The sequence below is a fragment of the Uloborus diversus genome, chromosome 5 (genome assembly GCF_026930045.1).
Source record: "Uloborus diversus isolate 005 chromosome 5, Udiv.v.3.1, whole genome shotgun sequence".
Lineage (NCBI taxonomy): Eukaryota > Metazoa > Arthropoda > Arachnida > Araneae > Uloboridae > Uloborus > Uloborus diversus.
Window position 1 is genome coordinate 106021601 of NC_072735.1, and position 11173 is coordinate 106032773.

The 11173-nt window shown below is 34.4% G+C and overlaps 1 protein-coding gene across 1 annotated transcript in view; it reads left to right on the forward strand.

The window, feature by feature from the left end:
* Positions 1–11173, forward strand: part of LOC129223064 (dual 3',5'-cyclic-AMP and -GMP phosphodiesterase 11-like) — a 527973-nt gene that overhangs the window by 454240 nt on the left and 62560 nt on the right. Inside the window, exons 3-4 of the mRNA XM_054857629.1 lie at positions 2166–2403; positions 10955–11165. Of these exons, the coding sequence (XP_054713604.1) occupies positions 2166–2403; positions 10955–11165 (449 nt within the window). The remainder of the gene's footprint in view (positions 1–2165; positions 2404–10954; positions 11166–11173) is intronic.

An 11173-nucleotide genomic window follows, 5' to 3' on the forward strand; every position in this document is an offset into this window, starting at 1 on the left:
CCCGTCTCCGCGTGATCCCACCTGTTCTGCCAGTCCGCCTTCAATAGGGTAAAAATCAAGTATTTAAGATAAGATTTAGGGAAGGGCAACGTCAGATCAGGTTGTAAATCTGTGGAATCGGCAGCCGTTCTAGCTAGGCGGTCTGCCTCTTCGTTCCCTATATGTTGCCTGTGGCCCCAGTGTATAGTGAAATTTAGTGGGTGGGTCAAAATTTGTTTTTGAATGATTTGCACTAGGTTATTGCGGTGAATTTTTTTTTATTGCTAAGATTGATGATAAGCTATCAGAAAATATTTGAAATCGATTAGTAGGTTTGGAATGAGCGTATGATATTGAATTAAATAGCGCGTAAAGTTCTGTTTGGAAAACTGAGTTGCCCTCCCCGAGTCTAGTCATTGAGCTATTTATTATTGTGTTGCCAGAGTATACCACGTAGGCCGAACCGACACCAATGGAAGTTTTTGACCCATCAGTAGAGTCTTCTGTATATTATATTGCTAGGATGAATTTCTTTCGGATGGAGGAATTCAAAATTGCTTAGCTGTTGGTCGGATGGGAAGAACCATTTATGTAGTTCTGTTTCGAAAAGGGATGGTTTGAATGGTTGGCCATCTAATTTTTTTTATTATTTTTTATTTTTATTTTTTTGATTTTGTACAAAGGTTTTGTATTTGCCAAACTTTATTACGTATTGTAAGTTCCAAGGGAGGGAGTCCCAAGTGTGTAAAGGGCGAAATGAGATGTGGTTGAGTATGGTCCAGTTAAAATGAGGAGAAACCGCCTTTGTATTGAATGTATCTTGTTTATGTTTCTGACACCCATACATTGACCCCATAATCCGGAAGCGTGCAATAGAGATGATTCGAGAACCGCTTTGTAAAAAAGACGCCGTTGATTAAATTTAATTCCCCAACTGCCCCCGCAAATTTTTCAAATTTATTTAGTATTGCCAAAGATTTCGATTTTATATAGTCGATATGGGTTGTCCACTTTAAGCGGTTGTCAATCATGACCCCTAAGAATTTAAAAGCAGGCTTCCGGATTAAATAGAAATCGCCAATTAACATCGTCGGGGATCTCCGAAGGTCTCTTGGAACTTTAAGATGCATATAACATGATTTTGATTGTGATGCCTCCAATCCGTGTTCCAACAGCCAGTCATGAACCATGGTCAGAGTTTCCCTGACAAAGATTTGCAGGTCAAAGGTTTTACGCGTGGATACAAGAATAATAATGTCGTCCGCTCATAGCTAAGACAGCAAACTATTTATCAAGTCTCGTTTTCAAACAAGAGCAACATCCTACATGGATGAGCGTTGCAAGCCCCAAATGGTCCGCGGTCTGTTGATTGAAAAAAAATCAGCTAAGGACACTCTCGATAACATCTAATTTTAAACAAAAAAGAAGCAAAATCGGATCATCTGTTTAAGAACAACGATGCCACAGACAAACACACAAATACGCTTTAATGAATGTACAACGCTGACGACCATTTTAAAACGTTAATGAAACGAAGTAGTGGGTGAATAGTATATTTCAAACTCGTTAGTTAAGAACAAATATTCTTTTCGGTTGAGTTATTAGAGTGAAACCTGTCTACAACAATACTGTTGGGGCCTAAAAAAATTATATTTATAGACAGGTTATCGTAATAGACAGTTTGATCATTTATGCCGACATTTTGCTGGGATCAAGAAAAATATCGCTATAGACAGGTTTATTGTAATAGACAGTATTGTTATACACAGATTTCACTGTATACAGACTTCGAAGAAACTTCTTTATCTGCAATTTTTAGCAGGCTTTAACGTGGAATGAATTCAAAACGATGAGTAACTTTCTTCAACGTCATTTAGGTTTTAAATTAAAGCTTTTTGTTTTTTTAAAAGTACTTTCAATACACAGCGAAATCCAGTTGCAACGAGTTAAAATACGACGAAATTTCCATTTCAACGAAATGAGTTTTAAATCCCAATATAATTGGCTTTACATTGCTTGAACTCCAGTACAACGAAATTCCCGTCACAACGAACAAAATTTTTAGTCCCTAGAAGTTCGTTATAACGGGATTTCACTGTAAAATCTTATTGCTGTGCGAAATATGCTTGGTTCGTTCAATGTTTTGTCCGAAACAATTTCTTATTCCCTTCTTTTTCTCTTTATAGTAGAGATTGAAAAAGTGGAATCGTGGCTAGATGAGCATCCTCACTTTGTATATGATTATTTCGTTCGAAAGGCTTCCCGCCAAATGGTTGATTCATGGCTTCTGTCTCACTCTGCACCTCAAGGAATGGTTCAGGAGAACTCATCATCAAACGTGAGCCCCACTAGTCCAAATTCTGGAACATCTAGTCCGGTACGCAAAATATCTGCCCATGAGTTCGAAAGAGGTGGACTCTTAAGGTAGGGAGTATTTTATGTACATGTTTAATTGCTAGTGACTGTATGGTGTGGTTTTATGAAAAGGTCATTTTGAATTTTTTATTACTTTTCTTGCTCTTAAAACAATGAGTTGAACTAATTTCGAGAATATCACTGTTCCGAAGAACATATCACTTTAGTTGTATCTGTAAGAAAATTTTGAAGTTATTTGTCATAAAAGTAGCTAAACTGTATACGGGGGCGTGCACAGAAGTTTTGGGGCCCCTGCGCAAATGACTTTTACCCCCCCCCCCCATATTGTTTATCTTTACGTCCCTACATATACTGTCTTGCTTTCACGAGAAAAACTCCCGCCGTTAAGTCTGAGCCCGTCTACTGCCATAGAAACGGACTTCGTTCTTTTTCTGAAAGGGTTAGCAGCAGGGCTGTGGAGTCGGAGTCGGGGTCGGGGTCGGAGTCGAAGAGTCGGAGTCGGACTGATTTTGGGGTAAAGGAGTCGGAGTTGTTAGAAAACATGCCGACTCCGACTCCGGGCTTCTTTTTTTCTTTCCTTTCCAGTGACTCTCCTTGCATTTTTTAAAAACTGACAACCAATTGGTTCGATTACATGTATAAGACGATACTAATGAGAAAATAACTGCCATTATGGCAATCAGCTAGCTTGAGTGCTTACCGAACTTTCTGTAGCCGTCCCCTACTTTGCTTGCTTTTTAATTTAACTAATAGCAATTGTCAGCAAACGGTTTTGTTGCCTAACATTTTCAAGTAATCACTTTAAAATAAAAATAGAAATCTAGTGTTTTGTTCGATATCAGTTATAAAATAGTAAAAGAAACGTAACAAAATAGTAAATCAAAGCCCGTAGCTAAGTTTGAAATTTTTAAGAGTGATTGGCAAATTCAAAGAAGTTCTGGAGCGAAAGCAAAAATCCAAAAGATCCGATGAAATAATTTAATGTTTTTTTCTTTATTAAAACTATTTCTATCAGCTTGGTTCTCACTAAAAAGTATGGAACAAAATAAGTGTAAATGATTTCTTCATTACAACAATTAATCTTAAAATCTTCATATTAAGGTTAATTCTAAAGCAGCCAATAAAATTTAAATTAAATATTTAGCGAAGAAGAAATATAGGTATAGCAAAAGCTATTCGTACAAAATTGTATATCGCCGCATTTTGTGTAAAATCAGCTCCTGATGTATATGAGCCCTATTTTCGTTGAAATTTTATTGATGAAATATAATTTAAAATATATTCACGAAAATTTTCAGACTTAAAATATTTATATTTTTTATAAACTCTGAAATTAACTTTGGGTGTCATCTACCAGATGGGTGTCATCTGGGCAAACCACCACCTCTCAAGAACTTGGATTTAGAAAAAAAGCTTTTTTTCTCTCAACTTACAGCTTTCAAAAATTGAAAGCACACGATTTGATTAATATCTATTTATTAGACATTAAAGGGGGGGGGGGGAATTACAGGTAATCTTTTTCAATTTTTTTAAAAGGGATTTTTAAGTCATCTCACTTTTTAACTCGTAACTATTGGAAAATTTGATTTTTAAATTGAATTTCTAACGTTGTATGCGTCTTGGGTTTACAATAAAAAATCAAAATGCGAAATTTTCATAAGAAGGAATTAATATTTCAATCTCTGTTCAGAGGTTTTCCCCCTTCCCCTGAAGGGAGAGAGGGAGTTGAAAAAATACAATTAAAAAAATTTAAAAACGTCCAGAGTCGGAGTCGGGCGTTTCAAAATCCAGGAGTCGGAGTCGGGGTCGGAGTCGGTCATTTTCCTTCCGACTCCGCAGCCCTGGTTAGCAGGATGGCTTTTTGGCGCCATTTCGATAACTCGTCTGATCGCCTTTGTGCAGTCGTACGCGGGTTTTTCCAACATTAAGTTTCCCTTGGGAAAATGAGAAGCGCCTCGTTGCTATAGCAGTAGACAGGCGCAGACATTTCGGCGGTGGCTTTTCTCGTGATGGTCGGACAGTATATCACACTCATTTTAAAAATATCGGGTCTGTGCCAACTGGTGTCCCCCCCCCCCCCCCCGTGCACGCTTCTTACTTTATTGCTGAAACGTTCAAGCAGCTGTAGAAACTAAGCTCCAGTCATTGATAAGAGATAAAATAGAGGAAGTGAAGACTTTCATTCGTGAAACCAAGAGCCCAAGTCACGTTATTGATTTTAAAGCAAAGCATTGGGGAGAAATCAGGTTTCTTTCGATTGTTTCACGCAAAACGTGCCAACCATTTGTCGTTTGTTGAGTCACGTGACTTGGGGTCGTTAGGTCAGCTTTTGTAAAGCCGATGATTGGACTTGCTCCCTCCATTTACTAATTCCTGCTCTAAGGTTCCAATATTAAAAAAAAAAAAAACAATTTTACTTAGTAAAGCATATGGTTCTGAACTGTGTCGTGTACATTTAGACCAATGATGGTATGCAAAAAAATACGGGAAACCACGGATTTCATAGATACATTTCTGGAGTCTGTAGGGCAAAATAAAAATTCGTAAAAAAAGAAATACATAAAACGTTTACACTTGACTGATACGTTTTCAATCTATTAAAATCTGTTCCGAGTAAAATCCACATTTTATTCATTTTTATTTTTTAATTTTGAAATTGTAAGCTACAAGTTCTGCCAAAAAAAGAAAAAAAAATGCGCTCTGTTCGCGTGGACTAATTTATATGCTGTAGGCAGGGCCGGATTTAGAAGTATGGAGGCCACGGGGCAGCGAAGGAGTGAAAGCCCTTAATCAGGGTTCGAAAAGATCATCATATTTTCGAAAATATCCGATACTTTGATATATATCCGAATATTTTGATATAAATGCATATATCCGATATTTTCGACCCGTGAAAGTTAGGATATTTTGTAAAAATTTTACTGTGGAGGCCCCGGGGCAGTAGCCCCGCCTGCCCTCCCTTAAATCCGGCCCTGGCTGTAGGAGAGAGTGTCGTACCTTGGGACACTTTTCATATTTTAATTTTCAACGTCAATTATTTGAATCAAATTTAAAATCTAAAAGTCGCATTAAAATATCCCAATATACTTCTATGCAATATATTTTTTTTAAAATTCAGACAGTTTGAAAATAAAATGTTGCCAGCTATAAAGTAAAAGTTCCAAGTTGTCCCAAGATACATCATCCTGTTGTACTATGGGAAAGTCTTCATGATTCAGGAAACAACCATATACTTAAACCAATTTTTGCACCAGAAAACAAAACAAAAAAATTTATGGTAGTGAATTAAATTATGAATATCTTAATAATGAATTATGAATTATCATCATACATTAAATGTGTTTAAAAGTTTACATAAGATAAGAACATTGTTCCATGTTCCTAAACATATCTTAATTATTAAGAACCATGCATATGTTGTACCTTGGAACGTGTCCTAAGGTACAAAATGTTTAGCTGTCCCAAAGTACAATCACCACGTGGTTTAAGAAAAACCAAAATAATGGTCAATCTAGATGCACTATCATTATTTCTCATAAGCAAATTATTTAAAGTACTTCTCTTTTATAACAAAATAAAATTCAGTTGATTAAATTTACACAAAGACAGAAAATAAAATAAAAACAAAGAAAATATTTACTTTTGAGTCATGAAATTTTCTTTCTCTCACAAAATCGTCAGTTTTACTCATTTGATGCTGATTTTTACTATGGCACCATTTAGTGGTGAAGGTTACTATTAGAGATTACAAAAAACAAAGCTGCTGAAAATAGATTCTTAGAAATTAGCAGTGTCCCAATGTACAACACTCTCCCCTACCGCAAAAATGGCTCAGTAATGATTAGCGTAGAATTTCAGCAGAAACATATAGTAAATCTGAAATTCTCTCACTTGTCAGTTTCCAGCAGCTAATATTTATACTAGGGAGGGGGGTAGCGCAAAAGCGGGCTAAGACAGTCTAGAATGCAATCATTAAACATTACTTTTATATTCTTCCATGTGTTTCTCGATGTGGGATTTCCTTTGAAATTGGAAGTAATCAGATTGGAACTTAATGGTCCTTTGCAATAAGGAGAATTGTGAGGCCTATTAAAACTTTTCAATTGTTTTTTTTCTACCGATCGTACATCTCTCTAGAAAAGTTTGGGTTAAAGCATGAAAAAATGTTGGAAATTTTGTTGGGACGACGCTTTCATTTCCAAATATAGTTTTGAAATTACCTCAGATACAAACTATAACTGATTAATAATTTGTACAAATAATATTTGTGGCTAAACAGAAATGTGAATATAATTATGTCAAAAAATGAACAGAGATAGAAATATGGAAATCTCTTGTCTTTCTTAATTAAAACCACGCATATTTTTCTTTATCTCTAATCGAGACAAAGAGAAACAAGTTTCAACGCTTCTCTTTAATTGCAAATTTTTCGCATATAAGCGCATAGTTACACCTTTAGATGAACAGCAGTTTTGAGAGAAGGAGTGGAAAAAATTAGTAAAAGGGAAAAAGAAAAAGAAAAACTACTAATTGGATAATAACAAGTTTGCAGAAGGATGGAAAAGCAAAAGAAGCAATCTAGACTGCCCTCTTTTCTTGTTTCTCATACATAATTCATTTTTGAATCATTTCTGCTTGATTACCGATTTATTATGCGTGTTTGTACATGGTAAAATTATTGTATTTAATTTTACTCTGTAGCATGAAGTCGAGCTTATTTCATTCCGATATGATCAGAAAGCTGCAAGGGAAACAGATATTTTGTATGTAATAAAGGCGTCAACACAGGTAAAGGCACGAAACATAATCCTGATTTCAATAAGCAGTATTCTAAAGGTAGTTCATCCCAAATCCATAGAGATTCTTCGGGGGGGGGGGGGGGGGGGGGGTCCCGATGAGAGGTCACAGGAGGTCAGTGTAACCTTCCAAAAAATTTCTTTATTCTCAAAATTTTTTCAGACGATTCAGCAAAGGTATCATCATACGGCTAAATTTGGAGTTCCTTTCGGCAAATTGAGAATTTCCGCCTTCCCAAAAGTTTAAGATCGGGGTGCCCTGCGCATCTTCTTCAAATCAAAACACTCATTAGAAGCTGTAAATAAGAAACTGAACAGATAATATGATATTATATATATATATATATATATATATATATATATATATATATATATATATATATATATATATATATATATATATATATATATATATATATATATATATATATATATATATATATATATATAATAGCAGTATAAAGTAACGAAGAACAAGAAGAAACGTAAAATTGAATCAAAATCCCAAAACACCCTAGCGTTTTCATCAAGGGGTTACTCCCGGAGGGTAGGGAAAAAAACCTTGAGATGTTTCGTGAGTGCTGCAGGCGAAATGCCTAAAAAACAGCACTAGTACCCCGACATCTAACAAGTCAAGCAAAGGGGGATACTGGAAATCAAAAATATAAGCATGACAGAAATTAATTGATAATAGAACATTTTCAAACCAAAAATACAAGCGTCCCAGATATTAATTAGAACACTTACAGAACTAATTCAAACTACAAGAAAAACACAAATGAATTCAATTGCAAGAGGAAAAACATGGAAAGAACATAAACATGGAACAAACATAAAGACCTACTATTACTCTTTCATAAGCTTGTAAATGAGATTTTCGTTGAGATGAACCAATATATCGGTTCTCAGTTAAGGTTCCCGGTTAAATTTTGAATCGCTGTCTTCAGATTAGTTTTATTGTTGCAGATTTTTTTATATCTAATAATTTGCGAGATGATTATATTTCTGAACACTTTTTTACTAACAGCTGTGAAAATGAATTAATGAATAAACTTTTAAATCAAAACCAGAACGTTTATCATACAAAGCAACACTGGTACCTTTTTTATTTAGTTGAATGTTGAGATCCAGGATCCAGGAAATTAAACTGAGTCATTCTTATTTGTCTGTTTCAGCAAAAGTTCATTAGGGTAAATCTCTTTATATAAAATGTGAAAATCTGTGCTGTTAGAAATGATGATGTCATCTATGCATCAAAAAGCTTCTATACTGTTGTTTGTTAAAAAAATATAGATTCGTAATAGACTGGCAAATGCACTAGAAAAAGATCTACCCGTTGGAATTCCATTGATCTGTATGTAGTAGTTTGAATCATTGTATAAGTAATTTTCGAAAATACAAAATTTAACCAGGTTTATACAAGAGTTTATCTAGATTGATGGAATTTTCATATTTTTCAAAAAGCCTAACTGAAACATCGATTATGAGATTGTGGGGAATGTTAGTGAAACGATTTTCAAAATCAAAAGTAATAATACTATGAATATCATATATGCCACTGTTTAAGAAGTTCAGAACTTTCTGATTGTTCAAAATTATGAAACTTTTTTCTTCTGCTATTTTGGCTAGGATATTTTTAAGTGTTTCGAAAAAAAAAAAAATCCAGATTGATTATTGTAGGAATATATTCCACTAGTAACGAATCTGAATTTTAAAGGATTTTTATGAAACTTGACAATTATAAAAAGAAAAGGAAAATTTAAATTGAGATATCACAGATTTAGAATTTTGTCGAATGCTAGTATTCTTTTCTTTAAACTAGACTCAGCTTCATTAACATTTATGTATGTGTTGATGTTTGTATATTCTTTCCGCAGCATAAGTTTATAAAAAAGTTTGCACATTAACGTTAACGATGATAAACGTTCTGATTTTGATTTTAAAGTTAATTTATTAATTCATTTTCACAGCTGTGTTAGTAAAAAAGTGTTCAAAAATACACGCACCAATCATACGTAATCATCTCGCAAGTTACTAGATATAAAAAAATCTGCAACAATAAAACAAATCTGAAGACAGTGATTCAAAATTTAGCCGTAACTTTAACTGAGAACCGATAACCACTTCATTTCAACGAAAATCTCATTTACAAGCTTATGAAAGAGTAGTAGTAGGTCTTTTTGTTTGTTCCGTGTTTACGTTATTTCCATGTTTTTCCTTTTGCAATTGAGATCATTTGTGTTTTATTGTAGTTTGAATGTAGCTTGAATTTGTTCTGAAGGTGTTCTAATTAATATCTGTGATGCTTGTATTTTTGGTTAGAAAATTTTCTAATTAATTAATTTCTGACATGCTTATATTTTTGAATTCCCAGTATCCCCTTTGCTTGACTTGCGAGATGTCGGGGTACTAGTGCTGTTTTTTTTAGGCATTTCGCCTGCAGCACTCACGAAACATCTCAAGGATTTTTCCTTACCCTCGGAGAGTAACTCCCTGATGAGGCCCCAGAGCGTTTTGGGTTTTTGATTCAATTTTACGTTCCTTCTTGTTCAAATTTTCTACTGCTATTAAATTCATCGTCTACCAGTATTAAAGTGCTGCCTGTGGCGCCTATGGAACTGAGTTGTTGATTCAATTTAATTAAAATTGTTTGAATTGTCCAGGTTTAAAATGCAGTTCATGTTATTGTTTCATAGTATATATATATATAAGAAACCTTTTGAGTTTTGTATAAGAACCCTTTTGAGTTTTTCTGTAATATGTACTTTATTTTCATACCTGGATAGAGGCGATTGAAAGCAATGAATGGTGCATTGAACTTATTTTGGGATTATGGAATATGGTAATCCTGGAACTATCGCCCGCCTCCTCTCTGAAGCTATAATGCACGCAAATATATATATATATATATATATATATATATATATATATATATATATATATATATATATATATATTTGCGTGTATTATAGCTTCAGAGGGGAGGCGGGCAATAGTTCCAGGATTACCATTTTCTTATTTGAACTTATTTTGGGATTATGGAATATGGTAATCCTGGAACTATTGCCCGCCTCCCCTCTGAAGCTATAATACACGCAAATATATATACGTATATATATATATATATATATATATATATATATATATATATATATATATATATATATATATATATATATATATATATATATATATTTGCGTGTATTGCGTGTATTATAGCTTCAGAGAGGAGGCGGGCGATAGTTCCAGGATTACCATATTCCAAAATACCAAAATAAGTTCAATGCACCATTTATTGCTTTCAATCACCTCTATCCCGGTATGAAAATAAAGTACATATTACAGAAAAACTCAAAAGGTACTGAGGTTTGGAAAATAAACTAAACATACATTATGAATTTAATTTCTTTAAAAAATGTTATGTAGTAACGCATTTATAATTACAAAATATTGTTGCAAAAGTACGAACTAGCAGAAGTATAAAACTAGGATTGACTTAACAATTCTGGAAAACTTTTGGTGCAAGCCTGGTTGCAGAAATTCCATCTTCATTTGGCAAAAAGGCATGTAGTGTACTAAAGCTACAACAGCAATAGCTAACCCCCCCTACCCCCTCGTCTGATGCCCGAAAGAAAACCTTACATTTTATTTGATGCAGAGTATCTGTAGAATGGAATGTTGTTTCAAGTTTAACTCTGAATCAGTCTAGATTGCACAGATGAAGTTCGCACAATCCACATTTGTTTCTTAGTTCGCAAAAAATTGAAGTTGATATCAATTGATTTTTTGTACTTGAATTACAGGCCGATCGTCAGCACAACCGTAGATGGTGTTCCTACTTTCCTGTCATTACCTCTTCCTGGAGATAGTGCCCAGTCGAACAACACCCGTGTTGGGCGCAAGAGTCGTCAGGAGTTGCGAGCGCTCGACGAAAGAGAACTTATTTTCGAACTCGTCAAAGACATCTGCAACGATCTCGAAATCCGCAGCTTGTGTCACAAAATCTTACAGAACGTCAGTAT